Source organism: Sebastes fasciatus, chromosome 3 (genome assembly GCF_043250625.1).
Source record: "Sebastes fasciatus isolate fSebFas1 chromosome 3, fSebFas1.pri, whole genome shotgun sequence".
Lineage (NCBI taxonomy): Eukaryota > Metazoa > Chordata > Actinopteri > Perciformes > Sebastidae > Sebastes > Sebastes fasciatus.
The window spans coordinates 18,286,488-18,309,626 of record NC_133797.1 but is presented as its reverse complement, the minus strand read 5'-3'; the positions used below and the strand labels follow the sequence as shown (position 1 = coordinate 18,309,626).

General features: G+C 41.2%; 1 protein-coding gene across 1 annotated transcript in view; it reads left to right on the top strand.

Moving 5' to 3' along the window:
• Positions 1 to 23,139, top strand: part of inpp4b (inositol polyphosphate-4-phosphatase type II B) — a 288,174-nt gene that overhangs the window by 167,653 nt on the left and 97,382 nt on the right. Inside the window, exon 7 of the mRNA XM_074629389.1 lies at positions 13,316 to 13,395. Coding sequence (XP_074485490.1) covers positions 13,316 to 13,395 — 80 coding nt within the window. The remainder of the gene's footprint in view (positions 1 to 13,315; positions 13,396 to 23,139) is intronic.

Genomic DNA, 23,139 nt, shown 5'->3' with positions numbered 1-23,139 from the left:
CAGGAGATATCACATTACAGAACATGTATTTCCAGCACACTAAACATTTTCAAGGACAGCCACTTGCAACCGCAGATAGCTGCATCTATGGTAAATGGTAAATGGACTGCATTTCTACCGATCATTTCTACACATTCATACACCAATGGTGGCGGAGGGGTTCAGTGTCTTGCTCAAAGACACTCATACCCCTTTTCCACCAAGGCAGTTCGGAGCCGGTTTGGAGCCGGTGCCTAATCTCAGAGATTCAATATGGATGTGAATTGGAAGAAACTATTAGGTAGTTACTAGGGCTGTCAAAGTTAACGCGATAACGCTTTAACGCAAATTCATTTTAACACCAGTAATTTCTTTAACGCATTAACACAATTCGATCTTTTGGATGTTGTAGCGAGCTCAATTTTAAAGCTATAGTGAAGATACTGGCATCATATGAAACTAGGAATCCATTGGTAACAACCATGTCGTACTAGCTTGTAAGGACGTTGAATAACACGCCAAACTTACGCTAAAGTTTTGCAAGGAAAAACTGCCATGGCCATTTTCAAAGGGGTCCCTTGACGTCTGACCTCCAGATATGTGAATTAAAATGGGTTCTATGGGTACCCACGAGTCTCCTCTTTACAGACATGCCCACTTTATGATAATCACAGTTTGGGGCAAGTCATAGTCAAGTCAGCTCACTGACACACTGACAGCTGTTGTTGCCTGTTGGGCTGCAGTTTGCCATGTTATGATTTGAGTATATTTTTTATACTAAATGCAGTACCTGTGAGGGTTTCTGGACAACATTTGTCAGGGTTTTGTCTTGTTAATTGATTTCCAATAATAAATATATACATACATTTGCAAGCATATTTTCCCACTCCCATCCTATTTAAGAGGATTAAATACTTGACAAATCTCCCTTTAAGGTACATTTTGAACAGATAAATACTGTGTGATTAATATGAACCAACTGCGAACTGGCACCAGTCCAGAACTGGAACTAGGTTTGCATTGGTGGAAGGGGGCTATCATTCAGTTCAGTGTTTGGATGGTGTGTGGTTTTGTTGAGTTGTCTGTGCACATGAATTGTGACATTATCTGATTAAAAAGCAACATCTCCAGTCCCAGAAAATATCCCGCTCTGGCATACTGCAGATATGCAATGATAAAAATAGCACAGTAGAGAGACTGATAAATTCGTTCAATGGAAAATCTCCATCCCCCAAAAAACTATGGAGACTTGATATTCAGTGCAACACTATGGCTTAATAGGCTGGGATAATGATTGAGTTTGTTTGTCATTGTAGCCCATATTTCTGCACAACAATATGTATTCCTCAAACAGCCGACTAATTGAACCAACGAATGCATTAAGTATTGACAAAACTGCATCATTGTAGCCCCAGTTTCACCCCGATATTAAAATATTGATTCAGTTCTTCATCATAATGCACAGTAATGTATCCCTTGTTGTTCTTCCTCACGGTTCACTTCGTAATTCAGTTTAGATATGGATTATTCTTAAACCCTCCATGTGTTCTCATGGTAATTTACACCCGTCTGACTCCAAAGTGAGATAAGAATTATCACTGAATGATGTGAGCACAGAAGTTAAGTCATGGAACGCTACGCCAATTAAGAGCCCACTTCCATGATTTTACACTCGGTAAACTTTCTAGAGTTGAAACAGATTAAAGTTAAGCTTTCCTTTTATCAAAACCAGACCCAGAAGGCATTCATCTTTCCCATCTCAGCTTCATGTTGGCACAAGTCGTACTTTTTGTTTTACAGTAGGTGCGGTTGGTGCCTTTGATACATTTCAGAAAGCAGACAAAAAAGTACAAACAATTAATAAGGCATATAATGGCACAAAAACACTACAAGAACACATCAAAGTGCTTTGTATCTAAGTACAAATCAGTGTTATCACACTCCGATAAGTCTGTCTCACATTACTGCACACACAGCGCCTCAGGACCAGCATGAGTAACATAACAAGAAGTACACAGCATCGGGAGCCTGCTATGGTCTCCCATAGGTCAGACTGGAACTATTAGAAATCCCTCAGTAAATTATTATATCCACTGGACCACTAAGCAGAATCTGCCATATTTGGCCCGAATATAAGACAACCCTAATTGTAAGATGATTGTCAAAGACCTGTTTTGGAGGAGACTTTTTGAAAATTTGAAACACTTTCAGATTAATCCAGTTGGAAATGTTTCCCCAAGGTACTATTAGTCCAAACGGAAACCCTGTGGCTTGTAAAAGTGAAGCATGAAATACTTCCATTAAAGTAGGGGGGCTTCCTAAATACTCTATAAAAGACACTATAAACAGACTTAAAGGGATAGTTTGGGTGTTTTGAAGTGGGGTTTGAGGTACTTAGTCAGTGTATTACCTACAGTAGATGACAATCGGCATGCCCCTAGTTTGGAGAAACAGACAGGAGTTACCGAAGCAAAGTAATGTACTGGTGTGGACGGGGCCAGCAGTTAAACATATTTTAGCCACTTAAAAGAAAGGCTCACCTAAAAAAATGTATATCTGTTTAAGTGTACGCTATATTTAGAAGGACAGGAGACTGAACTGAAAGAGAAACTTATCTATACTGTTTTTGTTAAGAGTTGTGTGGCTTTGAAGAGAGCATAGATAAGTTTCACTTTCAGTTCAGCTCCCTGGAGGAAAGGTCTTTCTGACGGCAAGATAAAGCTGTGCAACCAATGGTAAATATAGCGTATACTTAAACAGATATCAATTTTTTTAGATAAGCCTTTCTTTTATGTGGTTACAATATTTTGCTGTTTGCCCCCGTCCACAGGAGTACATTGCTTTGGTTCAGTGCAGTAACTCCTGTGTGCTTCTCCAAACTGTGGGCGTGCCGACCAGTCTACTGTAGGTAATGCACTGACTATGGATAACATACAACCTCACTTCAAAACACCCAAACTATACCTTTAAGTTGGTCTATAGTGTCTTTTAGAGTATTTAGGAAGCCCCCCTGTTTTAATGGAAGTATTTCATGTTTCACTTGTACAAGCCACAGGGTTTCTGTTTGGACTAATAGTACCTTTGGGTTTACAACTGGACTAATCTGAAAGTGTTTCAAACTTTCAAAAAATCGCTTCCAAAAAAGGTCTCGGAAAATCATCTTACAAACACCCAAACTATCCCTTAGTAATGTGTTAGACTAGCAACATTAAGGCTACACTCAACCCATAATGCAACACTCTTGTATTATACCTGGGGATGCTCCGATTTATCGGCCCAACATCGGTATCAGCTGATATTCGCTTTGTTGGCTGCCATCGGCTTTTCGGCGAATAAGATGACATTCACTGTTGGCAGCGGCCGATGTTTATCTGTTGTGTTGCATCAATTTTGCACCAATTTGCGGTCAGAGTCGGACAACAGTAACCAGCTGTTGATTCGGCCACTGGCTGGGCACATCTCTGGCATGAAGGCGGGAATATTTTTTTGTGAAAGAAGGTTATATTAAAGGTTGTTTAATAAAATTGCATGATTGAATTTGTGCTCATTCAGTGTAATGAAATGCTGAATGACCTTAAAACAAGGTCCTAGGTATCGTTGGCTCAAAAGGGGAATAAGTAAAAGAAAATTAAAGAGAAACATCTATATCGGCTATCGACCAAATTGTTGTTTTGAACATTGCTATCGGCCCAGAATTTCACAATCTGTGCATGCCTAATAATACCACCTCCACTTTAGCGAAAAACACACAGTCTTATATACAAGCCAATATGGTAAAAGTCTTTGTGAGAGACGGTATCAGTGCTATTTGGTTGTCCCTTTCATGTAAGCTGTTGGTAATGCATTGAAGCAATATATGGGGAAGGGCAGAAGGGGGTGAGCTCAGGTCTGACTGCATCTCTGTCTTTCTGCAGACTTCTCTTTTTTTTTCTTTTTTTTTTAACAGATCAAGAGCAGGGGAATGAGGTCAAGGTAGAGAACCATGAAACGAATAAGTCAGGGAAGAATGGGAGGACAATGTTGAGGGTAGACGGCTAAGAATGAGAACATCAGCCCACCCGGGGAAAACACAGCTGCCCGCTTTTGTCTGTGCCTGTCTGGGTTTTGGGGGGTGACTGGTTGTCTAAGATCCCTTGTTGCCGTCTGTGCACAAACCTCAGCTGCCAGTGGCATTTGTTCTATGATCTTTACACAGGGCTAACACATCCACTGCCTACACATCCATATAAGACGGCTCTGAATAATGTGTGAGGGTAATGTGCTGTGGCGATAGTGCTCAACCAGCTGTGAGCGCTGGTTAAAGCATGCTAAAAAGTAGGAATTAAGAAGTACTTAGGCTTTCCCTTTTCACAGCCAGGAGCCTCAAACATTCTCCCCGCGGTAGGTAGCTTGTGCTTCCCGTGTTGAATGTAAGACCAATCCCTGCCAGACTCAGTGTGCTTTTCAGGAACTCACAGTTTGAATGCTCTAAAATATGTCTGACATGACATTTTGAACTTCAAAGCAGGGCATTAAAAAGCGCCCTTTTTCAGTGTACTGGATTCATATTTTGAACAAGCTTTGATCAAGGATTTTCCATGTTGTTATTCTACGTTCATTTCTGCTCCTGTAAGAAACAAATCCCTATTGTGCGCAGATATTTAGATATTTAGTGGGAATGCACACAAAAAAGCCTCAGAACACATCAGACATGGTAGCAAAGCAATATAGTGCTGTGGACGAGGCCGGGAGCAAAACATATTTTAGCCACCTAGACCACCTAGAAGAAAAATCTACCTAAAAGAATTGATATCCATTTAAGTGTACGCTATATTTAGAATATTTACAAACAGGGAACTGAACTTAAAATGAAGCTGATCTATTCTTTTTTTGTTAATGCAGTCTGGCTGCTTTGAACATAGATATGTTTCACTTTCACTTCAGTTCCCCGTCAGTAAGGGCTGTCTGACGGCAAAATAAATATTCTAAATATAGCGTACACTTAAAACGGATTCGATTTGTTTTAGGTGAGCCTTTCTTTTAGGTGTGCTAAAATATGTTTCTCTGCTCCTGTAAGAAACAAATCCCTATTGTACGCAGATATTTCGAGTGTGAACGCACACAAAAAAGGCCAAAGAACACACCAGTAATCACGGACAAGATGTGAGCAGCAACCAAATAAAATGGATTAGACAACAGTGGGGATGCACAGCAATACTGTTACGAGGGGCCTTTCTCAAACCGGACCCTCCCCACTCCCACTGCATGACAGCGTGAACTCCGTTTGTAGTCACACTCACAGCTGAATGATGCACCCTTCTTTAAGGTGTACGGTATAAACACAGCGGCAAGCTTTGAGACGAATTTCCCTCTCTCTGGCGGAAACTGCCGTAACGCTTCATAACCATGGTTTTGTATTGAACAGAAAATGCTGTTGCACCTGGCCAGTAAATTTGCATCGATACAGACTCGCTGTTGGAGGGTTTTAAAATCCGCTTCCACTCCCCGCTAATTGGTTTGGGATGGCACTTAATATGCCGGACCCTCCACGCAAATGCTCAAACGGAGTGGAAGTGGGTAAGGAGAGGTTGCAGGGGGCGGTTTGAGAAAGGCCAGTAGTCAGAGTAAGCAGTTTGTTAGACTGAGAAGCTTATGGGGTAATCTTTCGGAGTTCATGTGTATATCTGAATGTGGCTTCCACTCTTGGCATCCATCAATCCTCACGGTGATGACGAATGCTTTAAATCCAGTGTTTCCACATCCCACCTACCTATATTGACAAAGGTTGACGACTCATCACCATGACCTTCGGTGCTCAGTGTATTTTTACAGTCTGTGTGTGCTTGCAAACGTTAGGTGTCTGGGTGGGTGTGCGCGTGCATGTGCATGTGTGCTTAAGTGCTTCATTGTGTTGTGCTTGTGTACCTGCTCAGGGTGATAAGGGCCAGTGTTAGAGCGTGTCCTTTGTTCTGCCAGAATTACTCATCCCCCCGTGTGTCAGCATGGGTAAATTAAACCCTGCTTAATCCGAGTTTCGAGCCCAGATAGTTAAAACCTAAGCTCGGTGTCACTGGCGTCGCTGCGTGGGTTTGTTCCTCATTGTCTCGATGTCTCGAAATGGATAGAGTGATTTTTTTTCCCTCTCCCTCAGTGGCAGCTGCGTGAATAAAAATGCGTAGAGTGTGTTTCAACAAGCCTCTTGTGTGATCCTCAAGTGTGTCGATGTGTGTTTTGAAGTGTTTGTACGTGTTAGGCAAACACACACTCCTACACATATACCTTGCAACGTGTGGTTGGAATTCATGTTAATTCAAGTAGCCATAGCAAGTGTTTCTTTTCCTGTCGGCCATCTGAGTCACAGGCTGCAACCGGGGGTGACACACAACTCTGTCTCTCTCTCTCACACACACATACGCACACACAGACACGCTCACACAATTCAATTCAATATGCTTTATTGGCGTGAATGTAACAAGGACAATATTGCCAAAACGTCAAGTAATAATGAGATTATAAAGAAAACAAACAAGGTACAATTCATAAAATCAAGACATTAGTAGAAAACAACCATTTCTCTGTGTGCGTGAGAGACTGTGGAAGTTTGTGTTGTTTTTGTTTGTGTGTTTATGTTTCTCTCTCTCTCTCTCTCTCTCTCTCTATATATATACATATATATATATATATATATATATATTCTTCTATATCTCCCTCCCTTTTCTGTGTTGCTATCTTGGTTCTCTACCCACATTAATTGTCTGCCTTCCTTCCTTTCTGTCTCTTCCTCTTCTGTGTTGTTCTACCCTCCTCCTTCTTCCACCTCGACTGCATGTATTTGTCGACTCCCTCCCCTCTCATGGCTCCCTCCTCCTCCTCCTCATCCTCCTCCTCCTCCTCCTCCTCCTCCTCTCTCTCGCTGGTCTTGCTTTCTGTCAAGCCAGCCACAGCAGCAACAGCGGTAATGCCAGTAGCTCACTCTAGCCAGCTTTCAGTCACAGCGGAGGCTGCAGTGTGTGTGTGTGTCTATATATATGTGTGTGTGTGTGTTTACACTGTATGTACCAGCCAGTGTGCCTGCTACTCTTTAAAGAGCGTATATAACACATGGAGTTACTCTTAACTTACGACTGGAGGAAGATATGTAGGAAGAACCGTCCTGGAGCTCATTAAGAGGAAGAAAGAAGACATAACATCTCTTTTCCTCTCTCGTGCTTCTTTAATTCAGTCTCTCTCTCTCTCTCTCTTTCTGTCAGCCTCTCCTCGCTCTTCTCTCACTGTCTCACTTCGCTAGGATTGTGTGCAACATTACCGTAAGTTGACTTCCTTGTGTGTGTGTGTGTGTGATCTCACCCTGTGTCAATTTTAACTCGGCTGTGGTGATAATTTGTGCCTGAGTGCACACATTTGCATGTAAGTATAAATGGCGTGTCATGACATCTCTAATGACTTAATTAGGCCGATTTGTGCAGCTCTATTTGTAGTGAAGGAGCAGTGCATTCATGTAGACACTACTGACCCTCCGTGGTATGAATCTGTTCATAATCATAAATGTTTGCCAGATGCGTATTATTCAGCGAGTGCCAAAACTGTCACCGCTGCCATTTATGTGAAATGCCACTTGTTGGCGTATAGCATGTGAATGAATGTCCTCTCCTCCAGGTATTCTCTGCCGTCTGCGAGAGTGAGGGACAGATAGGGAGAGAGGGGATGATTGAGGGAGAGTTAGTGTGTGTGTGTGTGTGTGTGCGTGTGCATGTGCGTGTGCGAGTGTGTCACTCTGTCACCCAGGGCGTGAACAAAATCAATAGATCTCCAGCTTGAGTTGGACCGTTTACCTCCGCCAAGTGATGGACAGACAGCGTGGCCTTCACAGGTGCACAGACGAGCGCCTGTAGACGCACAATATGTCAGCTCTGCGTGTTCCTGCACAAGTGTCTTTCATTTTTTTTCGTCTACGATTGATCTTTCATGTGTGCTCATGTGGTCTCGAGAGCACTTTTGTGTTTGGTTAGGTACGTGTATTTATCTCGTGTAAAATGTCCCGCTGTCTCCTTTTTTTTTTTTTTGAAAACTCGTGAAGGAGATCATAGATCAAAAGTTTCTCTTGTAGCCCGCGACCGGCATGGCCAAGAGAACCGGTCGAGGGAATGAGCAAAAGATGGATAGAAAAAGCGAGAGAGCCAGAGCATGTGAGAGGGGAACAGAGCGAGACCATCATAATCAATCCTCCATGATCCTGGAAGAGCATCATTTGTCTTCTTTTCTCACTCCACTCCTCCTCTTGCCCCCATCTTTCTCTCATTTTCTGTGGTACAGCCACTTTGATCTTGCATAAGAGGATGGTCTCCAGAGCTTCATTACTTTTAAAGCCTTCATCGTGAGGGGCCATAAAAAGATGCTAAGGAATGGATTTCTAAGACCATTTACCAGACGTTCTGTGCCGGCTTGCGAGTAATGGCTACATAGGGATATAATGTTCCTCCACGGTGTGTAATGGCCTTTTGTGCTCTGGGTTATCAGGGCAAGCTAGGACTGGCTACGATACGTCGGTGCTGAAGGATGTGACGTTATGCATAATATCAAGTGATGCCTACTGGGGATCCTAGCTCTGTTTAATTCAATAAGAAGGGCACTATGCTGCATAAACCTGTAACTGAGTATGATGCTTAGGGCTTTGTGTCTAGAGCTGCTTTTTAAACCTTTGTCTGTGTTTTAATATTATGTATTGTTGTGTTTTTTTTTTAGGTCTGTCAAAGTTAATGCGATAATAACACGTCTACGCAAATTTGTTTTAATAACACTAATTTTTTTCACGCGACTTGCGATTTTTCGGTTGTAGCAGGCTCAGTTTTATCACTTTAATCATGTCATACTAGCTTGTTGTGAAGGAGGTTAAATAATGCTCCAAACTTACGCTAAATTTTGGCGAGGAAAAACTGGCATCGCCATTTTCAAAGGTGTCCCTTGACCTCTGACCTCAAGATATGTGAATGAAAATGGGTTCCATGGGTACCCACGAGTCTCCCCTTTACAGACATGCCCACTTTATGATAATCACATGCAGTTTGGGGCAAGTCATAGTCAAGTCAGCACACTGACACACTGACAGCTGTTGTTCCCTGTTGCGCTTCAGTTCACCATGTTATGATTTGATCATATTTTTTATGCTAAATGCAGTACCAGTGAGGGTTTCTGGACAATATTTGTCATTATTTTGTGTTGTTAATTGATTTCCAATAATAAATATATACATACATTTGCATAAAGCAAGTATATTTGTCCACCCCCATGTTGATAACAGTATTAAATACTTGACCATTCTCCTTTTAAGGTACATTTTGAACAGATACAAAATTTACAATTTAATTTGCAATTAATCACAATTAACTATGAACAATTATGTTATTAATCGTGATATTATTAATATATAATAATATTTTAATGGATTGACAGTCCTAGTTTTTTTGTCACTGTTGACTGGCCTTGTGTTTTGGTCTTTTTCTGTATCAACGAATGCGTGTGAGTCTCTGAGTGGGCCGGGCCAGGAGAATGTGTTTGGGGCAGTATTTTGCTTAAAGCATATGGGAGATTCATACGGGGTAGCAGGAAAATGCTCAGGGAGGAAATGATTGAGAGAAAAGGTCAGTAGACAGGATGCCCTTTTTTAAATCTGATACAGGAGACTGTAGGGAGACCAAAAAAAGGGAGAGAAAGAGCAGTAAAGTGGTAGGAAGAGGGAGGAACTAAGATTAGAGGTGAAGGTGAAGCATACAATAGAATAAAGGTGAAGAAAAAGAGCATGTTAGGATAACTAACTCAAAACAGACGTGCATAATATTTTCACCCAGAAACAAGATCTAATCTCATAAATTTAAAAATCAGTGAGTCATGTCTGTGACGACTTTATAATAGGTGATGCAACAGTCATGTGAGCTTTGAGCTTTGCTGTATTTCGGTGTACTATCTCTCATCAGTTATGCCCTCTTTACCACAGTTGCCATATGACCCTCGCTCTATGACACTGTTATGTGTCCTATAGGGATGTCACGATAACAGAAATGTTGTAGTTGATACCAATGCCAGTTAAATTCCACAATTCTTGATACCCAATCTGATACCATGGTAAAAAAATAATTAAAAAACAAAATAAATCCCATGTACTTCCACATACGCTCCTTTATTACTGTTTGCTTGCTGGGTTTTGCAAATTATTATTATTATTATTATTAATCTCTGATGATCCGCCTCAGGTTTCTCACCAAAAACTTTATTTTACAAGATTACATTTGAACACACCATGATAACATTATCATTTACCTTCGCCCAATACATTTTTACTGAATAGAGCTTCATAATCATAATGTAACTCAATGCAACATCCGTTAAGGCTAGTAGCTCTGTTATTTAGCCAAGCAGGATTGTGCTGCCCACCGGCTGCTAACAGCTAAGGTTAACTAGCTCTCCTCCTGCTGATTTCAACACGGCTCTGTTCTTCATAATGTGGCATCATCAGGGACCTTTTATATTGTCCCCGGGATGAGGAGACGCCATTGGTTTAGAGCCCTGATCCCCAGTACCTATCTACCTTTTTCTCTTCTGTTACCTAAACTTGGAGTATCTGATGATATTGATCCTGATCCAAAACCAGTGCTCTCATTAGAACTCATTGGAGCCATTTTTATGTAAGGTGATATGAGGTCAAGGACTGCTGTGATGCTATAAATGAGTTGGTGGCCTTCTATGACTGAATAAATAAAACTGAGAACAGTCACTGAATTTTATAATGATACTGATGAAGAAACTGTATTTATGTGGATTTGTCTTGTCATAGAGCTGAAACAATAAGTTGATTAATCGTAAGTCGATTAATCGATAATCGAAAGTGAAATATTTTGATGAGAGTAATCGTCTCCATTTTTTTTTAAACAATATTTTTACTATAATTTTAAAAACAAACACAGACAAAACCAACAATACACCAACACACAGTGGCCACAAACACCAGCCTTAAATCCCTGACATATAGTATACATAGCATACAATATACTCAAAGAGATGATTGTACACAATGACATAAATATGAAAATGTCAAAGCATCTATGTATGAACAAGGATAAGGAGGCGCTCAGTCCATGACGGTTGATTACAGTCAACAGTGATGCAAATCTGGAAACAAAACACAATGAATAAAAGTCAAAAAATAAATCTCTCCCCTTATGACCCAAAAATGTCACTTTGCCTATTTTCAATACTGCAATCTATCAAACCCTTTAGTACAATATGTTAAGCCTTTTACCAGCATATAGAAAGAAGGATGTCTTAAATAAATCACCAATTTTACATTTAAATCTGTATATTAGATATTCCATTGGTATTAGCTCAAATATCAGTTTATGCCACCCCACAATTGTTGGTGTAGTATTATCCATCCATTTTAGCAATATATTTTTACAGCTTTCTTTGATGGAAGCCTTTAATACGAGGGGTGTGAAAACCGAGAAGCAACACCTGGGGTTCAATGTCAAGGTGGTCATTCCCCACTGTGGGACTAATGAAGGAATATCTTATCTTATCTTATTAAAAACCAGGTTAAGTTTACCAACAATATTACCCCAGTACTCCTCAATATGGATACTTGACCACATACTGTACAGTCCCACCTCCACTGTGAGCACACTTCTGTCAGACTTGGATTCATCCTGTGCCTAAGCCACAGGGCTGATCTGTAAACAAAGCAATATCCTAAATTGAGACTCCGTGGTTCTATCACATTTGGACATTTCCTTCGCTAATTGCCATATTTCTACCCCTGTTGTTTGTCTCCTTTGTTTTTTAAGCAAATGTGCCAATCATTCTCATTCTCATTTGCACCTTTTTTTTGGTTATATGCATAACAGTGGGCTGCACGGTGGGGCAGTGTTTAGCACTGCCACCTCACAGCAAGAGGGTCACAGGGGCAAACCCGGCTTAGGGCCCTTCTCTGTGTGGAGTTTGCATGTTCTCCCCGTGTTAGCGTGGGTTTTCTCTGGGTTCTCGGCTTCTTCCCACACTCCAAAGACATGCAGGTTAGGTTAATTGTTGACTCTAAAATGACCCGTAGGCGTGAATGTGAGTGTGAGCTGTCTCTATGTGTCAGCCCTGTGACAGTCTGGCCCTCCCCGCAACCCTGGATGGGGAAAGCGGTTACAGATAATGGATGGATGAATAACAGTAAGCTTTGGGTTTGGACTAAAGAAGGAATTTTAAGACACAATGTTGAGTTCTGGGACGTTATAAAGGGCATTTCGGTATTTTCAGACATTTTATAGATAAAATTTTGGATCGATGAAGTGAGAAAATGGTCTGCAGATGAATCAATAATGAAAAATTATTGTAACTTGCGAGCCTAGTCATGGCTATCGAGGGCCAATACGGATCTGGCATATTGAACTTGCGCTCTGTTTGTGTGTGGAGAGTAAACATATACAAAGTTTGTGGAAGCTTTCTGGTGTTTTCTTACAATACCTGACATTCTTGCATTCATTTCAACAACAGACACAATCCTTTTTTCATCTTCAGAGGCAAGGTACTGCTTTTATTGATATATTATCACTTCGATGTTTGCAGAACCATCACTGGCAATATTGTAAAAGCTTAAAAGCTCTTAATTTGGTGAATGACAGGGTTATAAATGACACTGTAGCATCTCAGTATCTCAGAGAAAAGTGTGAACAGTCTGCGGATACTTTAATTAAGATGGTTTTCCCTCTGTATGATGGAATATGTGGGATCACCTCTTGTACCTGTTGTTAATTACCTATTCTGTGTTTTAGCTTTGTTCGGAGCAGCCTGTGTCCTTGGCACGGTCTTAGCCCTCCTCTCCTGCAGCATAAGCCAGCATGTTAATGGTGTTACTTGCAGGTGCAGGACTTTTCTGTGTGTGTGTGTGTGTGTGTGTGTGTGTGTGTGTGTGTGTGTGTGTTTTCTACGAATGTAGATCATCTCTCTTCGTTATTGATGGGCTCGTCCCCTACCTCTCTCTCCGTGACCCAGTTCTCGTGCGCTGACACCCCCTGTTCACATCACGCCTGCAGCAAACACATGTTGTCAGAGCAGTGAGAAAGGGGAGAAAGAGGGTGAACAAGAGGCAGGAAAGGATTTAGATTGTATGTTCCCGTGCTTCATGTTAAGAAGAGCTCACATTTTTGCTATTTTTGATCACAGGGCTCAAAATAAATTCTAACACCTCTATGATACCGTCAAAAGAAGAAAACAGTTATTCAGTAGTTTCTTTTTATTGTTTTGACTGTTTACTTGCTGCTGAAATACTTTGCCTCGTGTTAACCGGAAATTTTTCTTTCCTCTCTGTCTGGTTCTACAGAGCAGCTTCCTGGGCAGTGCCACGTTTTCAGTCGGCGATCTGCTGAGGGCTAAAGATGAACGACTGACCTTGAATCTCAGGTAAGTGCATGTTTCTGTCATACTCTGTTCATCGCTCCCTGTGTTCCTCCAGGCTACATGAAATGCAGACTTGAGAGTCCAAAGATTATGCTTCTTCACACAATAGCTGACAGACCAACTTAAGCATCAAACTGAGATGACTTGGGGAAAAGAAACCTGCTCACAGATGTTGCAGCAGCAGCTTCAGGAATGCTGCAGTAGCTGCCAGGGTTGTTTGTATCAGAGATGTTGTGTTAGCGTGTGGGAATACAGTACTCTGATGTGTTTCTGTGGTAAATAGGGGTGGGAATAAGTGCGATTGCTGAGAGGTAGTGAAATGAATGGAATGAAAAGGAATACATGTGTCTTGTTTGAAAGGTGGGCCAAAAACATTTCCTTTTTCAAGGACATTTTATGTTTTGTGATTCGCATGGAGTCAAAAATCCAGAATAAAAACATTTTTAAATGTTTGGTCTGCATGTACGCATGCTGTGTAAAGTCATTCAAGCTAAAGTATGATGAAAAAAAGAAGGGAAACTTAGAGCTTTATTTTTTAGAAAGTTGATGTATAACTTAGAGCACTACTTTACTTAAAGTCCGAGGGATATTATCAGTCATTTTGCCACAAAGAAGATTGTCTTTTTGCCTTTTGGAGGACGCATTGACTAGTCACAAACAACCGATAAGCTGTGCCCCCTGCACATGATTAATGGTGTGTCCTTCTTATGAAGTGCTTGACATGATGGTTAATAAGTATGATTGACAAGCATGAAATGGTATGCTGCTGGTAGGCTTAGTTATTTAACACACAGTGGTTTTTGTTGAGAGGATTGACTGTCGAAACGATGCCAAGTGCAATTCATGCAGTGGTTGAAAATGTTTTTTTGATGATTGTTTCGACATTTGGCGCCACTTTAGAGAGAGAGGAAACGGCTCCGGCCTGTTGTGTGTAAACTGACTGCGTTCTTTGTGTGCATTTCACTGTAAATAGAGCTAATAGCGTAGGTTTAGGCAGGAATGTGAAGTCATTTGTGTCACCCAGATCAGGTGACACTTGTGGTCAGTTGTGGACTGCAGCTGTTGAAATGCCAGGATGTGGCAGGTGGCAGGATTCATGAAAGTCTGGCTTGTCGTTGCTTGATATTAAGCATTAAGATACTGAGTCCTTTTCACCTCAACCACGTTAACTGGATGAAATTATCATCATCGGTTGTAGAAATCCAAGATAATAGGGTTGGGCAATATATTTATATTTTCCAACCGGCCATTGTCAGCCCAACAACCGGCGATTGCCAATATATTTGCCCGCTGCCTTAGTTTCAGCGGAGAGATCAGCTGTCCTAGCAGCAGAGCATCATAACACACACTTCATTCAAATGCGACAGAAACAAAATAAAACTCACCAAAACCGTCTTGGTTAATCTTTCCAACAATCATCAACTCTGGTTTGGTCAAAATAAACCCTTATTTCAGAGAGTTAGATGTGAAGATTTGCCGGCTCTAAACATTGTTTTCCTCGCTATCTGAACGGCTCTCGATCTTTGGAGGCAGACCATTGAAATTGCAAAATAAAATGACAAACATCGCCCCAAAAAAACAACCGGCGCTGCAGTTAGCCAATCGCGGATAGACAATATATTTGTCCAATCGCCCAACCTGGCAAGATGACATCAATAGCATGAAAGAATTGCAGAACAGAGCGTCAGTAGTTTTAAATAATATCTTCCAAACACCGTGCATATACTGTATCAAGTACAATTTTAGTTTTCATATAGTTTTTGTGTGTAAAATCACTGCAGTGAAGACAGCTGTGATGTCAGGCGCACAGAGCACACTGGAGACACAGCAGTGACTGCCACACTCACTCGGTCTCCTCCAGTCATCTCACCTGGCACATCTTCAGCACCAGTTTCTCCCGCATAGATAGCTGTCTTATTCAAAGCTGTCTGTTTCAAGTTACACGTCATTCAGATGCAGAGACACACAGTGACCTTTTTTGGGAAATAATTACAGAGTTTGGGACCTCGGTGACCTCGTACTGTACTGTAGCTGACTACGGCCACGGCTGCCACTGCATTGGGAACACATCACCAACCCCTTCACCATCATTGAGTCATTGAGTTTTTAAGAGTAACTTAACACCGCCTGAAAATCTTGTTCCTGCTGAGCTCCAGTTGTTTAACATTTCAACTTGCTGCAGTGATGTGTGCACTCCTGGACTCTGTGATGTCACTGTTGGGTGTGTTTACTGGTGCAACACATTACACGTCTATCCACACCCATCATTAATGTCGGTAGTGGTCAGAGGTGATTGAGGGCAGTGAAACACTGCTTTTACTTTGGTTACTCTTAAAGCTAATGCTCCGGCTAACTGCTTGCTGCCGCTTATCACTATCACTACTACTGCTCTTCATTGGCCTCTTCGCTGATTCATTATTTCTCAGAAAAAGTGTTACTCAACATCCCTGCATTCTCACATATATTTCATCATCTAGTACATTGTCCTAGACAGAGTGCAGAGATAAAATGTCTCTGTCTCTCCTGTTTGTATTATCAAACTGAATTTCCTTCTTCCTTCACGCTCATATTTGTGTCTGAAAATATTCCCCTTTGGCAGTCCTCTCTTTTTTCTACTCTCTTTTGTTATGCTTTTCATTTCCTGTAGGTGATCCCATGTCACTAGGTATAATTGTATCTTGCACGATTGACTGTATGAGCTGCAGTGAGGATAGAAATTACAGCCCCCCCCCCTCAACCACTGTGTGTTGGCACATTTGTGTGTTTGCATGCACACTTTGATGCAGGTGTTGGTGTCGGTGTTGCACTGCAGAGACTTGTCATTTCACTCCCCCTGTAGTGACACTGCATTGTTGTGTTTGTGGCTCGTTTTGTTGTTCGGTAGTGTATTATTTGTTCCTGAGGATAACATGAAGTCCTCCCATGATACTTACTATGCTGCCACAACGCTTTTTAATAACGGGGAAAACAAAATCAGATTTAGAAAATGTCAACAGTTTGCGTCTGTATCCAGAGGTTGCTGTTACTGTTACTGTAGCTCTCTCCAAACACAACCCTGTCTTCCTACAAAATTACGTTCCCATACATCTAAACTGCATTCTCAATATCGTTTTGAGGGAAATTCATGTTCTTACGGTTGCAGTTTTGAACATTTTTGAACAAGTTAAAGTTGTAAATTGAAACAAAGCAAAACCAAAAATGCAACGACACTACTTAGTTAGGTTTAGTGTGGTCCTGTTTTTGTTGGACCCATCCACCTCCCCTCCCACCTGCCAGTAGTGGACTTTCTCACTTGTTATACTTGCTATTATACCACATAACTTTCAATAACGTTATTATTCCAAGAAACAAGGGGACGTGTTGCTCCACTCAACTGGCCCCTCAAGCGGGGACGTACCCTGTTACAGAATGCACTTGATTGGTCCCTGGTTTTGTGTATTCTGCTCGCTGTTTCATGCACGGTGTTTCGCTGTTTTTTCGTCTAAACAATCCACCAAAATCTATTCCTGAAAACATTTTAGGAGAGAAATATGCTATGCCACTGCTGAATCTCCCTTAATTTTAGAACTACAGCGCCTAGTTTGGCAGCCTGGTCCAAGTTTTATGAGCCAGACGCGTTGCGCTGGATGCAGATACAGACCCTCTCCCAGTTGCAGCAACATTCCCACCATGCACTGGGCGACTGATTGAGACTGCGTTGAGACGCCCTCCATCACTGGATCTGGTGGAAATGTTCTGTTAGAAATATATTTGTGATACGTCAAAGACAAACGTAATCTGTGACAAAATATGTTTCCTTCCAAACATAATTGAGAATGCAGAATAGTTGTATGGGAACGTAATTTAGGAGATTACATGTAGGAGATAATACAGGCTACATGTTCAGCAACATCATTTCAGTGATTCCCAACATGTGGTTCAGGACTCCCAAAAGGGATCTCAACATAAATCAAAGGTTGCTAAATTATTAAGAAGGTAGGAAAGTATTTCTGCCACACAAATCATATTGATTTTTTTCAGTTTGCTTCAATCTTTTGCTTTTTTTCTTCTTAATAAATGGTTAATTTGACCTCTTCAGGCCTTTGAATTATTCAACTAAAACAAGGAATAAAGAATCTTGAGGCACCTGGTGAGAAGCGGTTGCAAGTAGGTGTTCCTTTGTTTTGAGGGCTGTTTTATGGGTTATTAAAAATCATCACAGAGTATTAGGAAAGTGTAAACAATCAGTTTTTAAGTAAAATGAGAACATAATAAAAGCACATTACATTACTCTGTAGTACAATGATCTGATGCTGTTTAATGACAAAAGGTTATTCAAGCTTGATAGTTTAAAACCGGTACTGTACTAAATAACGACAGGTACGTTGTTTATAATCTTCTCTACACAAACATACACACACAAAGTTATTATGGCCTGAAGAGCTGCTGCTGGTGTGGTGCTGACGTGTTACACTGCGCAGCCGGTGATGCATGCATAACGCGTACAGACACACAGAGGAAACCGTCGTTGATTTGATATGCTATGTTTGCTTGTTGGTTCATCCAGTGAGAAAACATTTCAACGATGAGCAGCTTTTCATGAGCACGTATGATTCATTCGGGGCTGTTTGACCTGTGGACGAGCCTGTGATTCACAGTTCATATTAGTTCTGCTGGCCAAGCAGCTCGGAAGCTGCAGCAATGACATGAACAGAAATGCAATTCATTCTGTCCTTTAAGGAACAGATGCTTCATTTTTAGTACAATGTTTTAATCCCCAACCCATTAGTTGTTGCAGAAAGTCAGTTAATTTGAGTTTACTTCGCTCAGCAGAGGGAAAGAGGGACCGCGTTTATCTCCTCGAGGCAAAGATTGATTCCCTTCAGTGAATCCTAAAACCAATATGACTTTAACCAACTTCCCTTCGTAAGCTCTAGATTTACGTTGGTGCTGTGCATATGTAGAGAGGAAATAGGTATTTGACCACCGCCAGTGTGTGTATGTGACTTTTACTTTTGCTTTGACCCTTCAGTAAAGTTCACTCTGCTACAGGGCAGTCAACCTCGAAGCTCATTCCTTATTCCCATGAATTCTTTCTGCATTTCAGCTCCTCTCTCAGGTCTCACGCTCACTTTCATGTATAGCTGGTTCGGATGTTAGTCACGGATTGTTTTTGTTTCCTGGAAGGCACGACTCTTTTGATTTGGGTCACTTTTTTTGAAGGTTCTTGACTGTGTCACGTTGAATGAGTGGGAGTGTTGGATTTATGGACTCAGCCCTTGTGAAGATTTGTCTCTTATAGGCACCATAAGCCATTGAAACGATGATGAGAAAATCTCCCTGCAGCTCTCAAACAACCACAAAGAGCACCAAGGTGCTCACACTCACCAGCACACAAACAAAAGCAGCGCAAATACACACATGGCTATAGACAACACGCACACTAACTAGCCTAGCTGGAGAATTGAGTTGTTTCTTTGAAGTCTGGACCATTTATTAATCAAAGAGCTGAAAACTGATTTGAAGGGAATTATTGATGATATGTTTGCTCAGCATACAAAGTTAGCTGAAGTTTGCCTGATGATAATTCTGTAAGCCACCTGCAAAATCCCCAAAACGACATACAGTTGAATGTCTTATTTAAAGGCTGCACTCTCTGAATTTCTTAGTTAAGATGGGAATCAATTTAAACAAAATTGATTATTGGAAGCTGTGTGCTGATTTAGATTTAAAGAAGGGAAGAAAAATACTCAAAACTGAAATCAAAGGAAATTTAGCAGCAAGGTCACTGTGTCATCTGCGGTCAATTTTTACAGTGTCTGAGAACTCAGATAAAACCACCTCACAGCAGCGTGCTTGTTGCAACTTGGTTGTAACGTGAAAATTGTTTTGTCATATGGATTGTCTATGTTGTATTTTCATTATGTTGTTACTCCGTACACACGACATCCATCGCATGTCCATCCTGGTAGGGGGATGCCTCCTCTGTTGCTCTTCCTGAGGTTTCTTCCATTTTTTCCCTGTTAAAAGGGTTTGTTGGGTTAAGTTTTTCCTCATCTGATGAGAGGGTCGTACTGTAAAGGACAGAGGGTGTCGTATCCTGTAGAGATTGGGCTACTGTAGAAACACGGGGGACTCCGTGAAGAGGATTCGCTCCTTATGTAGATATGAAGAACTCATTCTAAGCTAATGAAAACACAACAATTCTTAGTTTCAGGTGATTAAACACTAAGGAAAACATAGTTATTAATATTATATTCCATTTCTGCTAATATATCCCCCAAAATGTTACACACTGTTCCTTTTAAGCACATTATTGACACATGATCACCATATACACTTAGGCCAACAATGTTAGCATGTTAGTTGTGATTCTCTCCACCTGATGAGAGTCCAATATTTACACTCCTTTTTGCTCTGTTTTGGGCTCCTGTGAGAAATATCTGGCTCTTTAGCTGCTAAATGTTCCACTTTCTTCACCAGCTCGTCGCTAACCTCTTTCTGCTATGTGGCTCTGGGCATGTAGTATAACATAGTGGATCTATCAAAATATTTTCCGCTAAAAACAGCTGCCTGGTTTAGCTGAAAACAAGGTTGATGAAAGCGGTGATAATAAACAGACACAGTAAAGATGCAAAAATCAAAACGAGGAGCTGAAAGATGCTAAAACGCTCCGAAGAGCTGAGAGGAACTGATAATATCTGTGAGGTTGTCACTACAAGCAACCCCTTTTCACATCACACATAATCATTTTACCTAGGATTCATTTTTTTAAAATGATTAGTGCAGTTTTAACCATAGTCCTGTATTGTTTTAATAATGAAATACATAGTCTGTATATCTGTAATCACGGATAATCCTCTTCCACACCAAACATGCCGTCACATTCTGCAGCAAGCTGCCTTTGCCCTGGTACCTGCACGGAGCTCGTAGTAAATCTCTCTCTGGTTGTGTGTTATATGGACTTGGACTCCTTGCCTGATTCCCTTGTGGCCATTACTCACTCAGAGTGAAGGAGCTACCGTTCCTCAGAAGTGCTCCCACATCTTGGCTGAGTGATGCATCACATAGCCAGACTAAGTCACAAGTGTTTATTTACAATGCGATAACTAATCACAATCATAATTGGGTTCTTAATTGTCTGCAGGTTGCAAGCATACAGTACATAATCTGTAGTATTTACTGTAGCATCATGCTGACTAATGGTCTTAGGGGTTGTATTTAAGTATTATAGCCATTGATAGCAATGTAGCAAATAGATTTAAATGGTTTTCTGTTTATCTTTGGTTTATTCATGAATTGTCATTTGTTCATGATTTTGTCGCATGTCATTTCAAACTCAAGCAAGAAATTAATTTGCACACATTTGCAAGTTTTCATCCTGCCTCTCTGCAAGCTGTGTAGACTTTTCATACTGAATAACTCAAGAAGGGTTGTACCTGCTTCTACCTCCGGTATAGAGAGTTTGGCTTGCTTTGCAGGCACGCACATTTCTAAATCTAGCATGGTTAAAATGGGGACTCGGGACGAGCAACACAACCGCTGTGCTACAGGAGCTGGAAGGATGTCAGCGCTGCAGAGGTCTCTCAATAATGCATGTTGTGTATACACATGGGAGGAAAGATTATCTCCAAAAAGGGAGGTGAGTCTCTTTCACCCCACCACAGAAGACAATAGCGTTGTCTAAATGGGACAATGGGTAATGTGAAAATGTGCATATACAATGTACAGGAGTGTATACAGGGCCACATAAAGAATATAAAGTTTTCATATTGCTATTTCAGCCCTGCTGAAAGCTTCGCGTTCGTTCTCTTGCCCTCTCTGTCTCTCACGCTGTAGTTCCTTTTTGCTCTTCTTGTTATCTCTAAAACTTTATACGCTCAGAAGGAGAGGCACTCTATGACCCAGTTCTACAGCACAGTTTGAGATTTGATTTTGATATGAATTTGTATGCTTGTGTTAGTGTGCGTGCGTACAGCCGTGCACATGTGTGTGCTTCAGAGATTTACCATAGCGAGGCTGCATTATCTCAGACCAGTGCCTCTGCTGCTCTGGCTTCATGGCTTATTCATCCATTCCCATTGGATAGAGCCTCTCTTTGCTGTCCCACCAGTTAACAGTTTAGCCTGCTATCATGATAATACCATTTTACCACTTCACTATCGCCCTGTCCCAATTCTCACACTTACCCAGAGAGAGCCAACTCTCCCTTACACTGTATCCCCTGTGACTGATTTTTATCTGGACCTAAAAGCCAAAAGATCAGATCTGATACAGTAATACTGAAGGAAAAATGTGTGCGGGTGTGTGTATGGATTTGTGCGTACTTGTATTCGTCTTGTTCTGGGGACATTTAAGGGTAACTTTGGTATTTTTCAATCTGGACCCTATTTTCTCATGTTTTTGTGTCTCAATGACTAATGGGGACAACAATTTTTTAAATTGGTCCAGTATTGAGGGAGAACGCTGCAGCTGCCAGCCGCTAAACTGTAATGTAATCATTTGGGGCAACCTGGTACCATCAGTTTACGTCCAGTAAAAGTGCTTGTTTTTGTCACTGACAGGCCCAGATTGTTAATATAAGTGTTCTACAGAGAGATGAAACCTGTCCCTTCCTGGTTGTCATTGTGTCATGTGACTTGTTGCTGGAAGAGACATCGGTGGAAACGTGAGTGAGAGTGGAGAGAGGAGTGCCACGGGACACCGGTGTTGTCAGAGTTTGTTGTGTTGGAGTACCGAAAGCGTAGCTTAATGCTATCTAAAAGATTTTTAATGTCATGGCTGAATATTTAGCTGATTACGGCAATGTGGATGCGATGCAAGATTTCATAACGAGACTTCTCCAAGCGAGACACACAATAACAAACAGACCAAAAACGGTTTTATTTCTCTGTAAGGTCCTTTCCATAATGTTGTTTAACACTTATATTAACAATCTGAGCCTGTCAGTGGCAAAAACAAGCACTTTTAGTGGACGTAAACTAACGGTACCAGGTTGCCCCAAAGGATTACATTACAGCTCGTTCAGTGGCTGCAGCGTTCTCCCTCAATAATGGACCAATTTCAAAAAGCGTTGTCCCGCTTACTCACTTAGACACGAAAACATGGGAAAATAAGGGCTCCAATTTGAAAAATACCAAAGTCGTCCTTTCATATTTTCACACCATCACATTATGGGGACTTACCCACGTGGTAAGACTTGTTTTTTGGTTGAGGTTAGGGTTAAAGTTGGGATTGGTTACAGCCCTCCTATAAGTCACAAAACATCCTTTTGTGTGCATTTGGTTGGGGAGCCCTTCAGGGAAAGTCTAAATTAATGATCTCCATATTGTAAACAGCATGACACAAAAATGCCAAACAATTATTAAATAATTTTTGTGTGCATATGTCTGCCTGTGTGCCAAATGTAAAGCAGTCTTGCTAATTACTGTATACTCTGTGGAGGGATTCTTCACCCCTTCCCTGTGATAGCCACTCACACATATGTCGCCATTTCTCACTGTGTAGTCATTAGTTGCTCAATTTAAAGCGGAGGAATATTTAGTCCGGAAAACTGAAATAAGGAGGATAATTATTAAACATATGAACATCTTTATTTATGGCGTCTTCTTCGTTTTATCAATGTAGCAGTGAATAGAGGAACATATGTACTGAAGCACTTAGGGGCGACTAAAGGACACTTAAGGCCACGGCATTTTAGTGTACGGCTGGTGAGAAATGTTTTATCTGTAGTTTGCACATTGAGGGGACTCTCGGAAGCAAGTGTGT